Raw genomic sequence first — 24542 nt, 5'->3', positions numbered from 1 at the left:
TTGTTGATAGTAGGGACATGCTGCATGTTCCTTAGCTGCACGATCTTTCCCGAAGTAAACTTCAGATCTACCGTACCAACACCATGAACAACAGCATGTGACCCATTCCCCATCAGCACAGAGGAACCTCGGGTGACCTGGTAAGAAGAAAATATGGAGATGTCAGCACACACATGAACATTGGCACCCATATCAAGCCACCAACTAGTGGAATAAAAAATTGAAAGAACAGTAGGTAAATTACCGTACCCGTCTCCAGTGTTGCCTATGGTCACCATGTTGACATCCTTGGGCCTATTTGCCTTTCTATCCTTGCAGTCTGCACGCTCTGGACAATCCTTAGATAAGTGTCCAAGCTCACCACAAGTAAAGCAACTCATCTTAGCCTTATTTTTCTTCTTCTTGAAGGTAGTAGTCTTGATGACTTTGTTCTTCCCTTTGTTCTTGCCACGTGGGAATTTCTGGACCATGCTGGCGCTAGATTGACCTTGGTCTCCTATCTCAACAGTGTCCTTCTTCCGAGCTTTCTCCTCAACATCAAGAGACGCTATCAGATTTTTAACTGATATCTCCTGTCTCCTATGTTTTAGAGAAGTGGTGAAGTTCCTCCATGAAGAAGGCAACTTTGCGATTATGCAACTAGCCACAAACTTGTCCGGTAATTGACACTTGAGGAGCTCAAGATCCTTCACAATGCACTGCACCTCATGAGCCTGTTCCACCACAGAACGGTTGTTCACCATCCTGTAGTCATGGAAACTCTCCATGAGGTATAGTTCACTGCCTGCATCTATTGCATCATACCTTGTAACCAGAGCATCCCACAGCACTTTCACATCTGCCATGTCTATGTAGACATCCACCAGACGGTCAGATATGTTGCTGATGATACATCCCACGAAAAGGTTATTGGCATCATCGAACTTTTTATGCACTTCAGCGGTAAGTTCGCCTTCAAGTTTGCCAAGCCTCGTGTCCCAGATGTTCATAGCATTAAACCATAGGCGAACCTTTGATTTCCATCTCTTAAAGTTCACACCGGTAAATTTTTTCAGCCTCAGTGACTCAGCAAAACCAGCCATACCGAAATCAACAGATTGCCTATAATAAGGTTTTTGGAATGTTGGAAAATTAGGCAATTGTATGATTAACTTCCGAACTATATTTCTCATAAAAAGAATTAAACCTAGCATGCAAGACTCTAACGTACTAGGCAACAGCAAAAACGACATCATGTTCTCATAAAACATGCTGAAATAATAGATCAAATCACAGCGTAAGATTGAGCAAGCGCAGCCGTGATGGGAAGCGGTACCGATAGAACGATGACGGTGTTGCAGATGGAGCGCAGCAGACAACGCTGAAGATGACGAGCTGCCTTAACGCCGAACTGGGATGGAAGACGAGCCGTGGTGAAGACCTTGAGCAGCGCGCAGAGCGCTTCCTAAAAACCTTATTCGCCCTCTCCCGGTGCAGGATCACAAGAGCGAGAGGTTCTGGAGACCTGCTCTCCCGTTCGACGGTGCACGTCGATGCTCGGGATGGAGTAGATTACGGTGGCAGCGCAATAGCGAGAAGAGACAAAAACCTAACTCGTACAGACCACCTTAGAGATACTCTAACTTGGGGCCTTCCGTATAGTGTGTCTATTCCATAAGGGAGGTGGTCCATATATATAGGGAGAAAAAATCCCAACACCCTCGTCTATTAGCAATATGGGACTAATAGATGGTGTACCTCCTCTTACGCTAATGGGTCTTTGAGATTTATTCAGAAATATCATTTATATGGACCAAGCCCATATAGCTAACAATTATTGGGATTCTGCAAAAAAAAAGGACTGCATTATTGTGTCTGTTGTATTAAACACATCAGAATGGATCTCACGTGGCCCATGGGCGCCGACCACTTCGTGAACAGGATGCTCCTCCGGGAGGCCGGACGCAGGAGAGGTGGACTTCCAAGAGTTGGTTCGCATGCTCATGCTGTCTAAGGTCAACTAGTGCTTGGGGTGTTTTGGTTTTGTGTGTGTGGTCACACAGCAGGTTATTGCTGACGTTGTCGCGCCTGTGTTCTTTCCTCTGCTAAGGGTCTGTTTGGCTCCAACCTGTTAAAGTTTAACGCCCATCACATCGGATGTTTGGATGCTAATTGAAAGTATTAAGTATAAACTAATTACAAAACTAATTGCACAGTTGGAGTGTAATTCACGAGACGAATCTATTAAACCTAATTAGTCCATGATTTGACAATGTGGTCCTACAATAACCATTTGCTAATGGTGGATTAATTAGACTTAATAGATTCGTCTCGCGAATTAGCACAGGGTTCTACAATTAATTTTATAATTAGCTCATGTTTAGTTCTCCTAATTAGCATCCGAACATTCGATGTGACACTAATAAAGTTTAGCATCTCGTACCCAACCATCCCTTAAGCTGCAAATCATCAATTCGATGTCCAATGTTTCAGATTTGTTCCCTAGCTATTTGTCCCCTGATTATTTTACACACACTCTCTTGAAAAATGCACATCATGCGGCTATGAATACGGAGATATGTTCCACCTATATTTGTCAGATTTGTGAAAAAAAAGTTGTTAATCATGTGTGTAATGGTGATGGGACTAATATTTGGCACTCATGACTCGGTTATATTAGTCTTGGTTGCATCAATCTTTTTTTTTTTGTTGCATCACTCTTGATTTGCCGATGAGTTTATTTCTGAAATCTATTACTATGAAAGGTTTTAAGTGCCAAGTTTGTGTAATCAAAGCAACCTCGCCGACCCCAGAAAAGCAAGGAAAATGTCATCATTAGAAATCAAACTTCAGATATCCGTGAAATGAACGGTATCTTGACAAAAGTAGAAAATGATAATTCATATAGTTCATAGATGATTGTACTACATGTTACTATGTGCATCTCCTAAAAACAAAAGTGAAGCTTTACACTACTTTAAAAATCTAGCTATATATAAAGCTGAAGTAGAAAATCAGCTTGAGAGAAAGATGAAAATAATTAGGTCAAATCATGTGGAGAGTATTTTTCTAATGATCGAGTTCACATTATTCTACCATTAACATATAATTCTTCGGCGGTTCCTTTGGAAAAAAAACATATAATTTTTGAGAGGACATTTCTCTATTCATTGGAGTCAAATGGGATGCACAAAGGAAAAAAAAAAGAGACATACTTATCGGTTAATGCTAAAGGTGGACACAGAATCCAATACCCGAAACCTAAACCTGGAAAACTTAAAAAAAATCATGTGTACGGGTGCCAACTCTGAATACCCTAATTTAGTTTGGGAAATTCGGATTATGATCCAAAACACTCAAAATACAATGAAAACCCACCCCATTAGTCTAGCTGCTGCCCATATTAGACCATCTTTCACGGATCATTAGTCACGCATCTTAGGTGATATATGCAAGACTCCACGCCATGTCAACTTTACAGAAAAGATAAGAACACTATCGACAAGTTACGTTGATATGGTAGACACCTGGATTTTAACACTACTACGGAATATAAGTGAGGGTCCCTAAATAACCAAGTGCAATTGCAGATGACTCAAAGATTTGGTGTTCTACGTTTCATATAGCCGTTGAGTAAGAGCGATTGAACAGTAATCATTTCCATTTTCCATGTACAATTGGATTCTGCTACAATTCTTCTCTATTAAATATAACTTTAAATAATCTTAAGAATGCTAGGAGCTGATATTGCTGTTACAAACACATTAGCGAACCACATGAGCTTGGGGATCGGATGTGGGTAAGCTCTCATCTATATAAATTTCAACCTGAACTATTTTGTAGTCGTAGATAACCTACAACCAAGCTTTTCCCATCGCAGTTCACACACTTTGGCCAGGAGTGTTGTGGATATCATATTATGAGTGTAGAGCACTGAAGTCCTCCTGTCGTGATGACTTAGTTTTACCTGTTGATGTCATCCTACAAACTACATTGATAGGCTGCCGAATTGCTTGTTCCATTCTTCATAAGTCCCCAGCTCGCTGGAAGAAACGGAAGGTCTGACCTCCTGCATAGCATTCTCGAAATCCTGCACATTTAATTAATCGAAATAAACTTGAATGCTCAAATCAGCAGTGTTATTAATCAACGTTCAGAAGTGATGCATGTAGTGAAAGAACTTTTTTCTCCTTAGATGGCCAGAAGCCTCTGATTTTGTGGACTCCAACACTTATTTGAATAATACCTTCAGCATCACAGGTCGCATATCCTCCTTGCTGAGCTTCGTGATTTCAACACCCCTTTGAAGAGCCTCCCTTAGTGGTCCCATTGACGCATCTTTCACTAAGTTTTTCATGTCGGATCCTGAGTAACCTGGAAGTGGCGAACATTATTTAAAGCAGAAAAATTCAGTATGATCACATCAAGCCTCTAATATGGCAGCAATGTTATGAAACTTGGATGGTTATACCTTCTGTTAATTTGCAGATGGCACTTGTTTCTTCTTCAGAGAGCATGAAAAGTCCATCCTTCTCCAATAGATTGCGAATTATCCAAGCCCGTGCTTCTTCACAAGCATGGTGCAGTAAGATTTCTGAAGTGATAACTATAAAAGAAAAAAAATAGTACTACCTTCTGAAGGAAGAGGGATGTATAGACGTTTTGTGAGACGCCTGCGCGCTGCTTCATCCAGTTCCTGAGGTCTGTTTGTTGCTCCTGCCATCGTTTCCCTCCATGATATCAGTATGCTACTAGGCTACTTGCCATCCTTCATTAGTTTATTTGATGCCCAAATTTTTAATTTTTTTACAGCAAATTTTTTTCTCAAAAAACATGGAACAAGTCATAACTAGTGGAGGACCATGAAGGTTCAATTCAACTATCTATGCATAGACCTTCAAATCATAGCTGTGTTTATGCATATACCTTAGTGCATTCAAAGAGAAATGCAGAGCTGGAGATGTCAAGGATGCATAAACTGAACATTTTTCACTTTTGATGAGGTACCTATAAGTAAGATTTGCTCATTTCCACTGTTGAAACCTTCCATCTCAATTAGAAACTGTGTTTTCAACCTCCTGCTTGATTCATGTTCACCATCTGATTTGCGCTGAAATCATGTTAAAGGCTGTCAAGTGTCAACAAAAACAATGTATACGGGCATAACAAAACAAACCCATCACTTTTAAACAAACCTGAGACAACAGTGAATCTATCTCATCAACAAATATGACAGCAGGTTGACGACAACTGGCCACACCAAAAAGTGCCCGAACTAGCTTTTCACCCTCACCAATCTGCAGCAGCAAAAAAATTTAAGATCACTATCAATCTCCAAACATAGCCTACCCCAACTTGCTTGGGAATAAAAGGCTTTTTTGTTGTTGTAGCAATACCAAAACATGATTATTATTCCCCTTTACTATTGTGTGGGGATGCTGAAGCTATGCCATACCGTGGATGTGGAACTTTATTTACCTTAACCTTTTTTTTCTCGAACACGCAGGAGAGCTGCGTATCTTTGTATTAAGAGAAAGAGAATAGTCCAAATACAAAAGCACCCTTCCACCTTGGATCGAATAAGGGATGTGAGGTCTGAACTTAAAAACCTTACATAAAAACAGAAAACATAGGACCTGACCACATGCAGAGAACAACCTAAAACACTCCCTCAGGCTTTTACCATTAGTTTTTATTTTCATATGGATTTATTCAAGAAGGTTTCACAACTGATATAGACAAGGTTCAGTACAGGGAATTAATGTTAAGGTTAGAACCATGGAAACCGGTGGTTGCTGTCGATGACCTCACTGGCAACAAGTCAGCCATGATGTGGTAAACGTGACATGTGCGATGGGGGTTCAGAGCACAGTGGCTCCCTAACAACTCGGTCTACATAACAAACCACCAAATCTTACTGTGGTCACATTCTTTACCTCCTTAGGTACTAAATCCAACCATACCACGGATATGCAATGCACCTTGGACAGCAACCTCCTGTTTCCTATGCTACAACCGTGTCCCTTTAAAGCCCACAACTATGGCACTAGTATTATAATTAATCAGGCAAGAATGAATTCCCAGTCCACAGTTTATTTTCCCCTTCCAGTATTATAATCCTTTTAACCCATGCCATCTGGCCACCCCCAGTTGATATTTACCCCGCAAGGTGTAGGGATTGTTAGTTCTGATGGTCATTTATTTGAGTAAAGACATGCATAACAAAATGTAATTTGATAGTAAAAGAATGGAATAGCAGTACTAAAATCAAAACAAGTGTAATACAGACCCATTTGCTTGTCAGTGAACTAGCAGATATGTAGAAAAATGTTGCCTTTGCTTCACCAGCTATTGCTTTCCCAATCATGGTTTTCCCTGTCCCCTGTGGAAAAGAGTGCATATGATTAGCATTGAGAAAAAGGGAGGTGCAACATAAGAAGATGGGATAAAAACACACAGGAGGTCCAAACAATAGTAGACCCCTTCCAGGAGACCGACAGCCACGGAATATGTCAGGACGTAGAAGTGGCCATATCACCATCTCCGTCACACACTTTTTCGCATGTTCCAGACCAGCTATTGCAGTGTGGTACAAATTAGTTACAATTGCCATAGAAATCATGAAGAGCAATAAGGAAACTACATACCTATGTCGTTCCAGCGAACATTAGGATCTCTATCCATTATTTCATTACTGACATGTTCAATAAGGCGGGGTTCCAGATTCCTCAGCTTCTCAGGAAGTTCACCATCAGGGCCACATAGCATTTCAATACTGATGATTGTAAAGGTTATTAGTAAGATATGAACACAAATAACATCAAATACATTGAATATGCACATACACATCTTCCATGTGATTAGTAATCATGCTTTTGTAATCCATATCATGAATAACATATCGTGAAAAAGAAGGATTTTGCATGCTCATGACACAACACATTTTCAATTATTTAAACTTCAGTTACAAAAAAAAAAACCAAAGTTGAGTCAAATTTAGACAAAATAGCAACTGAATTGAATGTGAATATAAGGTTCTTGATAGCTTGAAGGGCTTAATGGGAAAGGGAGGGGATCAATGATTCTTGCCCGATTCAGAAATTATTAGTATTTGAGGAGAGTATTTTCACATAATGCTGTATTTTCCAGTTAATAAGCAAAGAATCCAGATGTTCAATCATAAACAACCAGTGCTCCCAATGTTTGTGTTTTTCTTATGTCAATTAACTGAGTAATAGTTCACCTTTCACCACAGCTAAATATTCCATTTACTATCAGAAGTTCATGATTGACTCGTATAAGTGATTAGGAACTTTAAGCATATTACCCAGTAACACTTTTTACTATTTAGTACATGTCTCCTTTCAACTTCTAAGTTTGTGAAGGGGCTAGTGACTTTTAAATGGAGAGATTTGCCCAGGATTTCAATTCACTGGAGAAATGTTAATGAAGTTAGGAGTTCGGCTGGTTATCAGAGTCATCCTCAAGGTCCAGGAGCATAGAGGTTAAAGAATCTAACTTTTGAATAATCCCATAAAAATCACCGTAGTGTTTAGTTATTGGGAGCCGAACCATGGGTTAGCCACAAGAAACGGGCGTAATACCATTAGCTACAAATAATATATAAAAAAACTTGATCTGCAGGGGGTAAGACAGCCCCCGGGCATTTCGTTAAGAGAAGACCTTCTCACACAGGTTGAGAAAACCCCCGAACAAAGAAACTGTCTCAAGAGCATCAACAGTGCAGTTCAACAAAGAAGAGGAAGATGTGGACAATGCGAAGGAATAAGTGAAGACTGAATGCATATCGTTGGAAGTACAACCTAAACTATCACAAGGAAATGATAAAACAAATTCAAATGGTCTCAAGCAGTTAAGTTGGTAATACAAACCATTTCCTTGTTGAATCTTCCATTGAATCGTCACTTTTTCCAGTGACCCGTGAGATTGTTGTACCTGATCCTCCATTATTTCTGATAGGGGGTACAAAATTACCACGTGGTCCACGACGAGAATTCCAGCTTGGCCTCATGCCATAGTTCCGTGTACTATGGTTGTTATCACATTGGGGCGATACAGAAGTACCTTGTGGACCATTGCGCCCAGGCTTTTGCGCAATCTCCCTCTCCTAGAAAGAAAACAAAAAATTCAATCAAACAAGGTTACCAAATTAGTAGAGGCACAGGTAGGTTGTCAAGTCATTACCACTATTATCAATGCAGTTAGGGAGCAAGAGTTGGGAGGAACAATGAAAGTCTGAAAGTGTGTTATATGTGTGGCACTATATAATAAGATAGAACCCCTTGGTTAAAGGGTACTATGTCTTAGGAACTCTATAGTTTGAAGATCAAGATAAAACCACTAATCAAGAAGTTATTAGGAGCTAGCATTTTAATGACCCAAATATTTCCCCGGAAACAGTACTTCCTGTTGCGATAGGTGATAACAGATGCAGATTGAAAATATAATAAGTGCAGAAAACATGAAACTAAATGAAGTCAGTACTAGTCAATGTAGTTTTCTTCTAAAAGAAAAACAAAATAACAGGACTTAAGCAACCTTACTTACAATAAACTAATGAAAATAAGAACCTACACTATGTTCAAATATAAGCAATAAAAAAACTGCAGCAGTGCAACAAGTATGACTAAAACTGCATATCAAAATCTGCACCTAACTATTATAAACTATTGGTGTTTTATGAAATTTACATTTACCTGGAGAAACATAGAGTGCCTCATCCAAAATATTCGTTAAACAGGGGCATAGAAATGACACAATAAATAATAGAAGTACAGCTGAAAGTACATATTAGAAATGTGTTTACCATCTTTGTCCTGGCAGTCATAAACTCATTGGCAGGCGCATCAGCTTCATCATTACTTAATGGAGAATTTGAAACTTCACATATAGGACTTCTGAACCCTGTATGTTTCCGCTTTGCATTCTGCAATAGCCCACGGGGTTTCACATCCTCATCAATCTCCATGTAAGCAGGATGCCCGTTTCCATTTTGATTTGTTATATTTTCAATACCAGTGCTCTCTTTAGATAAATTTTCTGATTTGAACATATTCTTGTCTGGTACGCCATTTGCCTTCAAGGACTTACTGCTATATAATGATGACAATTTTGTTTGCATCATTAATTTTGAAGCCCTCGCGCTTAGCTTCTCATTTTCCAGGTCAGTTGGGTTTTCATCAATGCGTGGAGCCCCTTGACTGGCAAACTCGTGCCATGTAGCACTCTTTTAATTTCAACACATACCACATGCGGAGAAAGGGTATAGCAGTTAGTATGGAATCAACTAACAGATAATATATTCAATTCTTCAAATAGTGTTTTAATAATAGGAACAAGTTCCAAAATCACCCTAAAAATGATTTATAATAAAGAAGTTAAGCCAGAATAGAAAGAAATAAGTAAAATAACTCAGAAAAGGAAGCAGAATAAATTAAAACCATACCAGTTGATCAGCAGGATTTGTTTTGGACTTCTGAAGAGCTTGGAAGTACCTTGAACACTTGATTCTTTCTACATTAATGTCACCCTGCTTTGCAAAAACACAGCCAACCTCCTTTTTTGCGACCTCAAAAGCTGCACTGAACTCAAAACACATCAAAAGCAACTATTAATGCACAAAAGAGGAATATGTTTGAGATACTACACAATAGAGTGTAATTTTCCAGAATACAAGACAATAGAAGGAACAATAGCAAATTTCTGATCAATGATTTTTTATTATTATGGGATTAGACATTGCTTTAATAGTTTTCATCAGTTATTTTAACTAAATTCAGAGCAAAAGAGAAAAAATGAATTCAAACTTTTACTACTCCTGGCCCTGATAAAGAAATAACATCTGATAATATGTTGGGTTGCTGCAAATAACCCAGTTAAATGAAGCTCAAAAACTTGTATTAAATCTGAGGACACATTTCACAAGTGACACTTTAGTTCAAAACCTTTGCATGCTTAATCATGTCCTATGACATATATCCTTATTGGTCTCACGCTAGCATACTATTAACAAATACAGGTGCCAGTCTCAAAACACTTACAAAAAAAAACAAATGCATTCATAAGATGGTACACAATGTGAAAATGTTTCACACACGAGATAGAATTATCCAAGGGTTTTTTGCTTATTAAATGTGAACATAGTATACTAAGTGTCATTTTCAACCATAACCGATGCTTAACCTCACACATAAATGATGAGAATGAAAAAGGAAAAAGAAAACTATACTATTTACTGTGGTTAGAATGAGGTTCTTGCCTCAATTAGAGAAATTAGATTGAAGCAAATCCATTGTAGGATGTTAAAGTGGGTATCGTGGAACAGCACCATCACATATGAATAAGCCTTTGCTATGAAGACTTAATTTGCCCCTAACACATGTTCCCACATGTTAAATTTGACTTTAGCACATTCCCCAGCTGACTAGTGCTGTACTGCTTAGAGCAAGTAGTTTCAATTAACGGCAACATCAAAAGCATGTGCACGCAAAGAAAAAGCAACATATCTTTCAATGCACTTTGCCAAATGCTGTTTCAGGATAAATGGAAGGCATGCTCTACCGAATCAATGGCTACACATAGCAGAGAAACATTACAGCCACCATGCTTGTCCATTCACGTCCCATTTGGATGAGCAGAGTGGAGATCTTCGTGTTCATTGCATCCCCTACTAATACCTGTTAGGAAATTGCAAAGATCGAAGACAACCAAGCCACACGTGCAGTAAAGCGCAGCAATTCCTTTGAGGAACATTTCAGCAACTGAACTACATTAATATTTTCGCACGCTTACTGTAGCCACAGTAGATCCCTCGAATCCCCAAACTTTGCGCAAAACTAATATGAGTTAATCAACGGAAACCGTCCAATTCAACGATTCGGAAAACGAAATCGGGAGGGGATGGGTTGCGCGGGGTTGTGAGTGCCCGTACCGGTCGCTGTCGGGGGCGCGGGCGCGTGAGGCAGCGGCGAGCCGCGCGGAGGCCGCGGCGCGGATGGGCGCCACGAAGACGGCATCGTCGGGGCCCGCGCCATCCGCGACGGCCTGGGAGTCGAGGAAGCCGAGGAGGCGGAGCGCGAGCGCCTGTGCCGCCGCGGCGTCCCCGCGCTCGAGCGCGGCGTCGGCGCCGAAGAGGAGGGAGTGGAGGCGCCGCAGCCTCTCCTCCGCCTCCTTCCTCCAGTTCGTCGGGCAGACGCCACCGGCGGGCGCGTCGGCGGCGGCGCGGGGCGGCTCCGCCATTTTGGGGGCGTGCTGGGACTGGGAGTTCTCCGTTCCGTTCCGTTCAGTTTCCGCCGCCGCCGCGCTTGGTTGTGGTTCCCGCTCTTTTGCGCCGTGGTAGCGGGATGGAGGAAGTGGGCTTCTCTTCGTTCTTTGGCTACAGAGATTAATAAGCAATTGGGCTTTAAACTTCGACCAGGCAATGATACTGGGCTGCCGCGGGCCATATGTTTTTATTTTTTTTCCGTCTCTTAAAATTTTCCATTCTCAATTCCGATCACACCCCTGGATTTTCTACCATGACATCTACAAGATTAGACCCATGATGCATATGTTTCGGAATAATTTTTATGCACTAATGACTTATATTGAATGTGTAGTAGCTACTTCTGTATAAGTGCGTAGCAATTTATGTGTAAATCTATCAACAAATATATACATAGGTTACTACCAATATATTCTTTTACCTAAAATTGTTGCATGCATAGAGTACCTACGTAAGTTGTCAAATTATCTCCAAAAATTGATACATTATTACAACATAACTTGTTATCAAGCATACAATGAAATTTGAATGTACATGCCTTATAGTTTGGATGTACATAAATTATAAATTTTACCCTCATGTTATTGCCTATCTAAATTATCTACATAGGATGCCACATTATCTCTACATAGGTTGTGATATCAAACATGCTACATAAGTTGTTATGGTTTTTGCATGCAAATTATTATACAGTCTTTAATATATAAGTTGGTACATTTGTCTCTACATAAATTTACTACTGGATGAATAGACATATAGTATATGTGGTTACACATTCTTTATAAAAGTTTGATAGATTACCTCTACATAATTAAGATGTTACATTGTATCTATTAATTTTGTCTCTTGATATGTACATAAGTTTTCATACCTAAGTTGTTATATACTTCGTACATAAAGTTGCTATGTCCAATCAATATAAAATATTTGTCACATAAAAATGCTTCAAAACATATTGAATATGAATCTTGTTTTGTAGATTTCGTTATGAGGAACAAAACCGTGTAAAAGGATTTGAAAACGGACATTTCATGTTAGAGTTATGGGCGATCAAAAAAATTAAATCAAAATCCCTTGATGATGTCAACCATGATGATGTAGCTGGAAAGAGATAGGTTCTATTCCCTTCGAACCAGCGTGTGCTTGCTTGCTAGACAACCGAAGTAAGTGGCAGAAGATGACAGGGGGTCGTGCAATCGCTTGTCCGTGTGACCGGTCGCGCTGTAACACTGTCCGAGTAGAAACTATTGTGTAGCAGTACTCTTTTCAAAAATTTTAGCAAAAAACTTTATATTAATATAATATGTAATAAAAAATATATGTGTAGCAAAGTAAAATTATTGACTTAAAAATGGCATTGCTCAATACAAAAGTAGGTATAATAATCACCCACAATTAATACAATGTATTTGCGTACAAGCATCCATAAAAACGAAATGGGTAAAATGCCATCTAGCAATGCATCTTCCAACACGACAATAAGAAGGAAATAATAATTGGATATGATATTTTAACCAAAGTTTGGGCTTCCAACAATCCTGGCGTGTAAGAAAACATGATTAATATAGCTTAGTGAAGAAGTAGATGAATAAAAACAACATTTGTTTCAGTACTACATAGTAAACAAACATTTTTTTTCATACTTCCAAAACAACCATGTCAATAATGTTTTTACTTCTTTTTCCACACTACTGGAAACCTGGCTTTAGTCCCGGTTGGTAGGGGCCAAATCTCTCTAAAAGCCATTCAGGATAAATTTTTGGAGATAAAAGGGGATCCATCCGGGACTAAAGACCCAATTTAATCCCAGTTAGTATTACCGACCGAGACTAAAAAATTTCGAGAAAAGTTAAAAAAAAAGCACTAGGCGCCCTCCGCCCGCCTCGGCTCCCGCGCCGCCTACCGTCGCCGGCCTCCACCCGCCCTCCGCCACCCGCCTCTGCCCCTCCACCGCCCTCTGCCGCCGCCGCCCTCCGCCCTTCCACCTCCCGCCCTCCGCCGCCCGCCTCCGGCCTCGCTCCACCTCCGCCCGACCGCCGCCACTAGCGTCCGCCTTGGTGCCGCTCTGCTCCGCCCGCCGCGCTCTTGGCCGCCTGCCACCGCCCGTGCTCCCGAATCATGACACCTACTGGTATTAACTTAATGGTTGGATTCTAATTGTTATTTGAAGGTTCTATCATGACACCTACAAATGAATATGAGCTTAATAATTATGGTACTCCATATCCTTACATCATGAGTTCCAGAAGAAAGATGTGATCTGGATCATGAAATGATCCAATGATATATAATTTGTTTGTTGTGTCTTTATATATATACACTTCCCGCAGAAAGTATTCCACGACACATTTTGCATGGCTTAGGAGGCTATTTCTTTCCAAACGTTAGCCCTTTGTTCATGATTTTAGAGAATATTGTCTCAAAGACAAATGTTCTACTCTTTTTTTCCTTAGTGAGTTTTCCTAAAATTTCTCACGTAAAATTTTTAACGAGGCAACAATGTGCAAATGCATTAAGCGAGAACAATGTACTCTTTCTCCAATTTTTTCCCACTAGGTTTTTTCGGAGTTTTATTGAGGCATGCATTGGTCACAGTATTCACCCAAGGAGGACGGTTACAAATTCTCCACTATGGATATGAGTGGGCTCATACCTTAATGCCATGTAGTGCATTGTAGGTTACTAGATGTGCCTTGAAGGCTATATCTATATATAGGAGCTATATGTGTAATACCAAAGGACTAATGAGAATATGCATAGCTCCCTCACATACTTGTCTCTTATGTTCCTTCTATGGTGATCATGTCTATTATGAAGAGGGAAGCAGGATCTATCTACAACTTCTTCACACCTTGTTTTTGGATAGGAATTGGATCTGGGGTCCAATTTATAACAATCACATCCACCTCAGCAGCGCCTCCACCACATGGCCCGTCGCCGAGTGCGCCGCCACCTTGTTTTGGTGTAGGGTCTCCAGCTGTAACATCCGTAAAATTTACTAACTTAAATCACCCGCTAAAAATTCATTTCAAAATCTTTCAACCGTTGAGCTCCCGAAATCTTTTCCTCCTCGACGACCCTGCCGTCCCGGCACCCAACGCCGACAGTCATCTTTTTCTCCCTCCGCAAATTTCACCGCGTGCCCATCAAAATCCGTCGCGCGTGCCCGACCGATTCTGCACTTTTCGCCGACTCCCCCTCTCTTTCCTTTTTTCCTTTTTCCCCTTTCCCTTTTCCCCCCTTTTTTTTCTTCTTTTTCTCCCTCCTCTTTCTTCCTTCTTCCTCCTTTCTTCTTCTCTCTTTCCTCTCCTTCCTTCCTGGTGCGCGCTCCCGCGGCTCCTAGCACCTGGCGCTAGCGTTAGCCCACCCAGCCTCCCGGCCGCCCACCGCCCGGCGCGCGCCACCCTGCCACATGCCACCCCGGCCCCACGCCCGCTCGCCCAGACCGCCCCGCACGCCGCTCGCACCGCGCCTGCTGGCCCTGACCGAGCGCCGGCCTTCGCTCGCCGGTGCGCCGCTCGAGCCTGCTTGTCACTGTGCTCCTCGCCGCCCGAGCCGGCCCCACCACACCCTCCACGCAGAGCTCCCCTCCCGCACGCCACCCGCCGAGAACTCCGGCCGCCATTGAAAGTTCGCTGGCCCCGTCGCCCCTGTGCGCCATCGCCCCACCCCCCTCCCACCGCCTATAAACGGGGCCGAGCCCCTGCCGCCTCCCCGACACCCACCAGCGCCGCCCCCCCTGCAGACCGCCGGCACCGCCCCTTGCTCCCTGCACACCGCCGCCCCTCGCGGCATTCCGCCGCCACCCCACGCACGCCCGACACCCCCCCTTTCCCATCTCCGATTCGCTGAGGTGAGGCTTCAAATGGGATCCCCTCACCCTCCTCTACCTCCCCCGCCACTCGGCTCGCCGCCGTCGTGCCTCGGCCGGCCGGCCCCCCCCACCGGTTTCCCCTCCCCCTCCAACTTCCTGTACCGATTCAAGGAAGCAGAAGGAAAGATTCCCTTCAATTTCGATCTAACCCCCTATTTTTCCCTATTCACAAACCGGCCCTCCCACCTCTCTCAAAGATATCTCACAAATACGCCCTTCCACCTTCCAGAAATATTCGCGAATAGATCCCTGGTTCTCGCAGTTTAGTCCTAAACCTTGTTTTAAGCCCCTAACACTCCGTTAACTCGTCATTTCATGCTCCAAACTTTCTCCAATTAATCCCAAATTCGACCACGACATCCTCCAATATACTTCCGCCTAGGCATCTCCAAATTTCATGAAAATACTCATTCCTTCAATTTTTCGTTCGCATTCTCTGTTCAAAGCTCAACGGGTAAAACCTTAATTTTCTTTTATTTATTGTGTGCTCGTTTGTGTGTGTCGTAGATTGCGGAGTACCCAAGGAGGAGCACGAGGAGTTTGACCGCGAGCCCGAGCCCGAAGACGAGCACCGCAAGCAGGAACTCCCGGAAGGCTTTGAGGACGGCAAGTCCAATCTCACCCTTTGATGCATATTTATCCTAGTTTTTCAAACACAACCTATTGGCCTGTTTTTATAAATTGCATATTGTTTTACCTCTAAAATATGATTGGATAGCCACCCCTTGATTGTTATGATTATTCCTTGATTGTCCTATAATTATCTCTAAACATGACTTGCTCTGTTTGGATGATAATTACTGCTAGAATGCTTAGGGCCTTATTACTCAATTCGATCATAACTACAATATGTTTCGTCAAAGAATAAATGTGTGAGTGTTTTTAAAAGGAAAAATGGGTTTCCGAAAATAAAGGAAAGAAATGCTTAGATGAGATGGATGGGTGTTTCTTGTGTGAAATGCTAATGAGTTGGGCTCGTACCTTTGTGGTTGAGCAAAGTTGGGAGATATCCATCTTGTCATGGTTAAGGACCGAGTTGATGTGTTATCTTACCTAACCCAACCATCGTGCAACCACTCGACCATTGTATGTGGCAACGGCTTAGCATAAATCCCACTAGTTAGTCTGATAGTCATAAGGTGAGCTGGTGAGCAACGGGAGACCATGGAGAAGGATTAATAACTGTGTGAACTTAGATCCTGGTTAAGACCTTGTTGGTAGGTTATTAACCCCTTGGTTGCTTCCGTGTTGACTATTCAATCTTAGCTAAGGTGGGTAATGGCTTTGATAGGATCTGCACCGACACTATGGTGATCGTGCTGCGGTACCCTACTTGTGGGAAAAGTGTACAACCTCTGTAGAGTTAAAACCTATCCGGGTAGCCGTGTCCACAGCATTGGACGAGTTACGGCTAGGTCACATAACTAGTGCTTGGAGATGGATAATTTTCATGGCGTGTGTTAAATTTTGGAAGTGTCCGGCAATTGTGCCGTGAGCTATTGTGGACGAGGAGTCCAATAGCACTAAAACTTGGATCCTTTGTGTAGGATCAACCCCACTTAATAATTCGGTTTGTGAAAACCGTTTCAAAAATGAACCCTTGCATGTGTTGAAAATCTAGCTTTAATGCAAATAAGCCTTATCCATATTCTTGTTATATCCTGTGCATATTCTTGATTGTTTCCCCCTCCGTGGTTGAGGTTGGACTTGTTGAGTACTTTTATACTCATCCTTGTTTTGTTGCTTCAGAGGAAAACCCGATCGCCGAGGATTTCGAGTAGTAGGCCTTTGCAGAATGCTTCCGCTGCCTGTGGTGTTGGCCTTTGCAGAATGCTTCCGCTGTCGCTTAGTTCCGATTGCAGCCCGGGGTCCAACTGGACTGCAACTTGGATCTGTATCGTTGTTGGTTTAGTTCTCCTTTGGGTGTGGCTTGCCCATCCGCTCCTTCGGAAGTTGTACGGTTTTTGAACCATCTGTTGAATAAATGTGTTATCAGCCATCTGGGACTGATATTTGTATCACATTTAGTCTCTACTTATGTGGGGACGCTTCACCAGCGTCCGGGGGACTCCTATGTGGCTTTCGGAAGCTAGTTAAGCCACACAACTTTCAAACCTAGTAGATCCAGTTGAAAAATTAATTTAATATTTTAACACAACAAATTCAACATTTTACCTCATATTCAACAATATTTGTATCATATTTAGTCTCTACTTATGTGGGACGTTTCACTAGCGTTCGGGGGACTCCTATGTGACTTTCGGAAGCTAGTTAAGCCACACAACTTTCAAACCCAGTAGATCCAGTTGAAAAATTAATTTAATATTTTAACACAACAAATTCAACATTTTACCTCATATTCAACATTTATTTAAAATTAGATCAACAACGAAAATACTAGATTCAACATTTATGGCAATATTGGTCAACATTCATATTTTTTCCAATCTATTTCAACATCTGATCAAATAGATTCAGTATATTTTTTACGAAAAGATCAACATTTTGAAGACGTCATTTTTTGTTCTTCTTCAACCTAGGACAGCCCACCCACCTGCGCGCCATGCGCGCCCGTGGAAGAAGCAGACAGCAGCGGGACTAGCCTGCGGGGAGCGCACGCGACCGCGGAGCCAGTGGACATCGGTGGGGCCGGCGTGCGTGGGGCTTCGCGTTTGCAGGGGTGGCGGCATGATCGGTGTGTCCGCGGGGAGCAGGGTGGCACCGTCACGAGCAGTGGCCGGCGCGTCCAACGGCGGCGCCGCAGAAGCGTGGGGTCAGCGCCGCGTGGGGCAGCGCGTCCGTGGGGGCCGACGGGGCCGACGGCTAGCCGGCGGCGGGGGCGCATGGATGGGTGCTAGGCATCCGACGATCAATATTAAGCACACGAATCTCAAACACTTGACGTCGATTGGGAAAAAAACTTCTGGAAGTTAAGAGGTCGAGGTCGACGGGGCGTGGCGCGGTGGGGCCGATGGCTTTGACCTCGCATCAGGGGCTGGATAAGAGACGACGCGCATTGGGGACCTCTTGGGTCTTGGCAGGGAGTTCGGAGGGTTCATGGGCTGAGGAGGCCCAGCTGCCTACGGTTCCTCCGTGTCTGGGCCGAATGAGTTGCGCAAAGTTGTCACCGGGGGGTGAGGTCCTGTTACTACTGCGTGTGCCTGGTAGTGACATCACAGAAGGAGTTCCTCCAACAAATTGTCTGCCGTGTCGTGTCATGAGCATGACCACCACGAATGACCAGCCATTCTACCTCTGCCACACCACTTGAGCCTTTCATGTCGCTTTCCCGCCAACATATGTTACCTTCTATGCTCCGCTCAGACCAGTGACCGAGTCCAAACAGATCGCTCTCCTGAAAACCTCCCAGATCGATCTCCTCCTCCCTTGCTGCTGAAGAAAATCGCCATGGCGGAGACCATCGTCTCTGCCGTCATAGGCGACGCCGTCAGCAGAGTGATCTCCCTCCTCACAGGACGCTTCAGCCACCAACAGAGCACCGAGGCCAAGCTGCGAAGGATATGCCACATGCTCGTCAGGATCCACAGCGCGGTGGAGGAGGCCAAAGCGCGGCAGATCATCAACGACGGCGTCCTGCAGTGGCTCTCGGAGCTCATCGACGGCGAGTACCAGGGCCGGTACCTGCTCGACATGATCAGCTGCGGCGACCGGAAAGAACTTGATGAGGACAAGGACTCCTATGCCAAGCAGGTACCTCTTCCACAACCACAAGCTTCCTCCATGTCCCTGTTCAATCCCGCAAAGCGGATGCGGGTCGCTGCAGGTGCCATGAAGAAGGTCCTGTCGCGCTGCGATCTCATCGGTGCCGCCGATGAGGTCGATAGGGTTCTGGAGAGCTTGCAAGGGGTCTCTGGTGATCTTGGGGAATTCATCTTGCTCCTTCAAGGCTTCAATCCGATCGGCCGGCCCCTGCCTACAAACATCTTCATCGACGGCCAGATGTTCGGTCGGCATGTGGAGAAACAGAGGATCATCAACTTCCTACTGCATAACAATGAAGGTCGCTCTCCGGGGGGGCTGGATGTGCTTCCGATTGTCGGCGCTATCGGAGTCGGGAAGACAACCCTGGTTCAACACTCCTGCGACGATGACAGGGTGCGCAGGCACTTTTCTGTGATCATGTTCTTCAATTTCTCATGTACCTATGCTATCGCGGCGACGAGGGAAACAGGCACAGCAGTTGCCATCCGGTCCAAACATGTCATTGGTGATGCTCAGCTAAGTCTGAACGACCCACTGCAGTGGATCAAGAGACATTGCCACGACAAGAGGTTCCTGGTCGTGTTCGAGGGCGTCGACATGTGCAGGAAGCAGAAGCTTCAAGAGCTCCTGCTGAAACTGAGGTGTGCGGAACAGGGGAGCAAGGTGATCTTCACAACGAACAACAGGCGTGTCTCGACCTTGGGAACGGTGGAGCCGATCGTGCTCAAGGTCCTGCCCATCCCGGAGTACTGGTTCTTCTTCAAGGCGCACGCGTTTGCAGGCAGGGATCTCGAGGAGAATCCAAGGCTGGTGAGGGCAGGCAAGGCGATTGCGAGGAAACTGAACGGGTCCTTCTTTGGAGCGAAGATTGTCGGAGGATTGCTCAAGGACCATCCAGATCCCAGATTTTGGTTTAAGGTCCTGAGGAGCAACATTGGGGGTCTTTCTATGCTCGGTGATGGCATGGGATACATTGCAGATTTGTCCGAGAACTTGCTGCCGAATCATGTGAACGTGTGCCAGGTGAACATTTCCAAGGTTCCCTTTGCCTCACAGATAGAGTTGCCCAGATTTCAGGATCTGTGTGAACCTCGTGCCTCAGAGACTAGCTTAGCAGATAATGTCAGCTTTGCCAGAGTACTTTTGTGCAAGTCGGTGATGCCGTTCTATAACAATTACTACATTGCTTCTTGCACTATAGGCTCAGGAAACATTTGTTGCGAGCGCACTATGGTTTCATCTAGTTTCTTGTTGGATGATCTCTAAATAGCTATCCATGATCTTTCTTTGTTTCCTCATGTACATATGTATGTGTTTTCCAAGTATTCTTTGCCTGTCTTTCTGTTTGGTTCATTTTCAGAGTAATCTGCTCTCAAAAGATTCCGTATAAGTGTAAGGTACTTATCGACTTCAATCAGATTGTCCTTGGACCAGTGATGATCACCTGCTTTCCGAAATCTTAGTTATGAAGATGAGCAGGACATATAACAGTTCCAAAGAAGTGGGGAATTGGAAATTTTAGCTTTCATGATACCAAAAATTCCAGTGAGGTCCGGACAACCTCATATGTACACATAGTCATACAAGGGTTTGCAGTTTCAGAATGTTCAGAGTCAAAATCCAGAGTTTCTTTTTTGAACGAACCAAAAATCCAGAGTTTCTTTCTCGCACAAAAAAAGGTTCCTTTCCTCCAGAAAAAGTAAAAAAAGAAGAAGCAAAGCTGCAACATTGCAATAGTTTCCTCGGTGAACCTGCACCCTTTTCACGGTCAGTTCATCCTACAATTTATCAGTGAACTGAACCGGTCCCTACTAAGAGCACCACATTCAGAAGTGGTTCCCAGTCCATGTCCACATACTCTTCCAGAATGATTGGTTAGCTTCCAAGGCATCCAACCATAAATACCCATCCATGTTCTCATGCTCCATCCCATTCCCATGCCTTGCCCAAACTGCAACTCCTACACACTCAAAGTGAGAATCATATATGTATATATGCATATATAATATCTATTTGCATCTCATCTCTTGCACACACCACGAGTCAGATCCGTTTATCCTGCTTCTTTGCCTAGTATCAACCCTAATGGTCCACTCAGCCACTCAATTGTATAAAATTTCCTTCTGAGTCAACTAGTCCTCTCTCTCTCTCTCTCTCTCTCTCTCTCTCTCTCTCTCTCTCTCTCTCTCTCTCCCCTCCCTCCCTCCCTCTCCCCCCCTCTCTCTCTCTAGCTCACTTCTCCTGTGAGATCATCTCATGTTTGACCTTGCATAGTAGCCGTCCAAGGTACGGAGCACACAGAGGCATGAGGTTTCGCAGAGGCAAGAGCTCCAACAAGGCCAAGAAGGGCTCCGCTGCTCCATGGCAGAATGGAGAGAGGAAGGTCATTGATGGAGGAGGAGCTGGCTCCAACAGCAGGCAGGTGGTGCCAGATACCGGCTTCGGAGATATCGATGGAGGTAATGTTATCTACCTGCAGTGTTTCAGTTCTTGTGCAGTAGTGTGGATCATGAGGTGTTCTTTGTTCTTGCGTTTTTAGGAATGTTTTCAGTATGCACGCTTGTGCTATTGCGGTGGTGTAGGAATGATTTTTCTGAATGGTATTTTAAATTTGCTTATGAATGATACAGATACAGTGTTCTATTATTATGAAATGAAACTACCACTTATTTCTAAAATTTGATTAAATGAATCAGAGGTTAAGATTCAGCTGGCTCGTTAATATGGTGCTTCCATGTTTCTTAGTTTATTTCGAAAGGGCTGTTTGCAACAATCTTAAAGCACTTTCGTTTATTTATATGCAAACTAATTAATCTGAAAATAATTTATTCCTTCCACGTTTCTTAATAATAGAACAGAATAATAATGTTAACAAAGCAGTATCTTTTTGTCGAGGATAAGAAAAAGTATGGAGATTTCAGCAGTTCAAAAAGCTGAATGATCAAATACGAACACAGCATGGTACGTATTTGGTATTGCTTGAAAAAGTTCAGGTCACAACCACATTTCTTACAGCAATTGGCTGAAACCATATGCTTGTTATGAAACTTTGTCGCGATTATACTAAACAGAGTTATAGCACATTGGAGTATCAAGGAAGTTAATGAATTCAGGTATTATTCATATGTTTTAAACAAATCCCAACAGTTTGTGCACTGATTGTGTCGTAAAATGGACCACTGATTTGTGCCACGTGTGTACAACAAAGCAGTAGCCTGCTTGGCCATGATTCCGACAGCCAACTGTCAATCACATTTATACATATATGTTATCATATTTCATAGTTCTGGACCCTAAATAGCAGTTTTTATTGATTTTAAATTTTTTATAATTTTGGCTTGCATTACGCGGTATACATTCGCAATTTCGCATTGTACACGCTTTATAAATATCATCTGCGATTTTCAGGACAACCAGAACCAAACCTTGATAGGACACTATAACCACCTCACAACCAGATAACTGCATACATGATGCTGATTTATTTCCATACGTTTCAATTCCGGCCCCATATTAAAGGAAACCATCATCATGCTATCCTTTTGGGGCAGATGAAATGTTGACATTCCTCTGCATCTCTTATTGATGCTAAGAGAAGTGGCGCAAACACATGTGCACTGCATTCGCCTTTATTAGAGGAGACAGAGACGAGGTCCTCCACAAATTTGTGCGCGATTATCTCCGTTGGCAGTTGAAACGAATTCTCATCATGAAACACGGCCGCTCTTTCACGCCTAGACCGCATTGTGATCATGATTTGGTTGCCTGCCGTTTTCCACGGTTGAACTAGTGATTGTTCGATTCCTCTCATTCTATGTGCCGCGACTATATATCGCATAGATAACTATCCGTCGCATATGCAACGGTTCCACCTGCCAGCGACAGGTCCACGGGTCCCACCTGTCGGATCCTTCTTCTTCCTCCATCTGGCTCCTTCCTCTTCCTCCGTCAGTGCGCCGCCTCCCCTCCCCTTGGAGATCGATGAGGTCCTGGTGGAGCCAGGTTAAAGTGGCGGAGGGGTCAGGGGCTCGCCGCCAGTAGGGTTAGGGTTCGAGGTGGGCTTTGGGGTTCGGGTTGTCAGGGTTGGGGTCTCCTATGACCTCCGGTTGTAGAGGGAGGGCCTTGGGCGGCGGCAACGGGTTGTGGGCGGGGCGGTGAGGCGATAGGAGCCACCGTCCGTAGGTGGCGGAGGATAGCCGGTGGGTGGCAGAGGAGGCGGGGAAGTGACGGCAAGCATCCAGGCTCTGGGTGGTGGCAAATCTGGCAGCGAGAGCCGCCGGAGACGATGGAGGAGGGTGGCGCGGGGGTGAGGAGGAGTGGAGCGGCGGCACAGGAGCGACTGGAGGAGGAAGACGACATCCTCGTGGGCCATTTTGGTGGCCTGGAGGTGGTGGTGGGCCGCGTGCTCGCTGAGGGCGACAGGTGACACTGTCGCCTTCAGCGGCCCCGTCAGCGACGCCCAGCCGTGCCCCATTCTATGTCACTGCCATGGTCATGCCCAAACTGAATTGTGATCATTGCCTCTGCATTTTGCCTCACTAAATCTTTTGCAGGTAGCAGCAGAGATGAAACGTTCTTTGAAGCCACCCCTTGGTTGGAATCGGATTGCGAGGATGATTTCTACAGCGTCAATGGAGGTAATGATGAACCATCTGGCCACAGATATGACTTGTACTAAAAATTTCAGACGTTCCATTTAACCAGTAGTGCCATTTGGTTCCTGCATCGTCAGATCTGACCCCTGCAAGATCGTTCTCGTCGCAAACCAGCCGGATCGCGCCATACGCAGCTAACAAGAACCTGCCGACGCTGGGGGCGATCCTGAAGGCGGAGCCCCTGAAGCCACCCGCCCCGCAGATGAGGAAGCTGGGCGACCTGCTGCGGGAGCCGCAAGACGACGGCGACGGCCCCGGCGACCTCTCCAGGGCCGACTCACTGCGCCTCGCCGAGGAGGCCAACCGGTGCTGCGTGCCGCAGTTCGCGCGGGCCATCAGCTGCAGCGGGAGGAGGAGCAGGGGCTAGGTTAAGTGATCGACGGCCATGGTGGTGGTGGACTGGTGGCCGTTGGATGTGGATGGCGATGGAATGGCAGAGCCTGGGTTTACCAAAGCAGAATTTCTTTTGGACTCTTGGGAATTGCAGCTTTCACTTTGTTCTATGCCTCATGGAACAGCTGCGAGAAAAAAAAATTGGAAATCTAAAATGTGTATATAAACGATATAGCACTGTATTGAAACTGTCAAAAATGGCAGTAGAGAACAAAGTGATATAGCACTGTATTGAGCCTGGGTTTATTGAAGGGAAGCATGAAGGATTTGATGACTTCCCTGCGAATTGCTATTTGCTACAGAGAACTCCCCGTTGGGCCAGAGAATCAGTTCTGTGAAGAATTTCAGTTCTCGTTATCTTTTGCTTCATGCAATGGACATTGGGCTGTTTCTGAAACTAATCTGAGTGATGCCATGGTTCCGAAATCAGCTTACATAGAGACAGGCCCACCAAAGCCCATGTACGGTTGCAGGGCTTGCAGCCCATTCGCTTCCGCCTTGCCGGAATCGTGGCGCACTGGCGCCCAGTGCCAGCTTGGCAGCTTCCTCCTCCGCACCTCCATTGGACCACTAGACCAAAATAGAGAATTCTTCTTTTTTAATTCTTGCAAGAAAATAGAGAATTCAACCTTAG

At 44.1% G+C, this 24542-nt stretch overlaps 3 protein-coding genes across 4 annotated transcripts; 2 read left to right on the top strand and 1 right to left on the bottom strand.

The window, feature by feature from the left end:
• Positions 1 to 3622: 3622 nt before the first annotated feature.
• On the bottom strand, positions 3623 to 11334 carry LOC117849645 (ATPase family AAA domain-containing protein FIGL1). 2 transcript variants are annotated; one of them, XM_034731264.2, is made up of 13 exons: positions 10931 to 11326; positions 9446 to 9581; positions 8807 to 9226; positions 7872 to 8107; positions 6627 to 6754; positions 6437 to 6555; positions 6269 to 6361; positions 5175 to 5276; positions 4987 to 5089; positions 4612 to 4695; positions 4451 to 4546; positions 4226 to 4353; positions 3623 to 4069 (listed from the first exon to the last, which is right to left on the bottom strand). In XM_034731264.2, exons 1-13 carry the CDS (start codon positions 11236 to 11238, stop codon positions 3968 to 3970), a joined length of 2055 nt encoding a protein of 684 aa, XP_034587155.1. In that variant the 5' UTR covers positions 11239 to 11326; the 3' UTR covers positions 3623 to 3967. The 2 variants fall into 2 exon arrangements, 1 of the variants encoding a protein (XP_034587155.1); XR_004639067.2 differs by lacking the exons at positions 3623 to 4069; positions 4226 to 4353 and having other exon boundaries at positions 4494 to 4546; positions 4906 to 5089; positions 10931 to 11334.
• Positions 11335 to 18263: 6929 nt separating this feature from the next.
• LOC117849646 (disease resistance protein RGA2) lies at positions 18264 to 20158 on the top strand. Its single transcript, XM_034731267.2, has one exon. It carries the CDS (start codon positions 18546 to 18548, stop codon positions 20124 to 20126), a length of 1581 nt encoding a protein of 526 aa, XP_034587158.1. The 5' UTR covers positions 18264 to 18545; the 3' UTR covers positions 20127 to 20158.
• A 276-nt stretch (positions 20159 to 20434) lies between these two features.
• LOC117849647 (uncharacterized) lies at positions 20435 to 24194 on the top strand. The gene is made up of 3 exons (XM_034731268.2): positions 20435 to 21319; positions 23414 to 23497; positions 23593 to 24194. Exons 1-3 carry the CDS (start codon positions 21166 to 21168, stop codon positions 23880 to 23882), a joined length of 528 nt encoding a protein of 175 aa, XP_034587159.1. The 5' UTR covers positions 20435 to 21165; the 3' UTR covers positions 23883 to 24194.
• The last annotated feature ends 348 nt before the right edge of the window (positions 24195 to 24542 follow it).

This window comes from Setaria viridis, chromosome 3 (assembly GCF_005286985.2).
Source record: "Setaria viridis chromosome 3, Setaria_viridis_v4.0, whole genome shotgun sequence".
NCBI classification, from domain to species: domain Eukaryota; kingdom Viridiplantae; phylum Streptophyta; class Magnoliopsida; order Poales; family Poaceae; genus Setaria; species Setaria viridis.
Note: the sequence above shows the minus strand (reverse complement) of the source record. Positions and strands in the feature narration are given on the sequence as shown.

Bases quoted from the DNA above. Each gene is read 5' to 3' on its own strand.
- LOC117849645 (XM_034731264.2), bottom strand. From the start codon at position 11,238: ATGGCGGAGCCGCCCCGCGCCGCCGCCGACGCGCCCGCCGGTGGCGTC. The intron at 6,755-7,871 runs GTTTGTATTACC...TACAATCATCAG, and splicing joins GAAGATTCAACAAGGAAATG to TATTGAAATGCTATGTGGCC. The intron at 6,362-6,436 runs GTGTGTTTTTAT...TCTTTTCCACAG, and splicing joins TACTATTGTTTGGACCTCCT to GGGACAGGGAAAACCATGAT.
- LOC117849646 (XM_034731267.2), top strand. From the start codon at position 18,546: ATGGCGGAGACCATCGTCTCTGCCGTCATAGGCGACGCCGTCAGCAGA.
- LOC117849647 (XM_034731268.2), top strand. From the start codon at position 21,166: ATGAGGTTTCGCAGAGGCAAGAGCTCCAACAAGGCCAAGAAGGGCTCC. The intron at 21,320-23,413 runs GTAATGTTATCT...AATCTTTTGCAG, and splicing joins CTTCGGAGATATCGATGGAG to GTAGCAGCAGAGATGAAACG. The intron at 23,498-23,592 runs GTAATGATGAAC...CTGCATCGTCAG, and splicing joins TTTCTACAGCGTCAATGGAG to ATCTGACCCCTGCAAGATCG.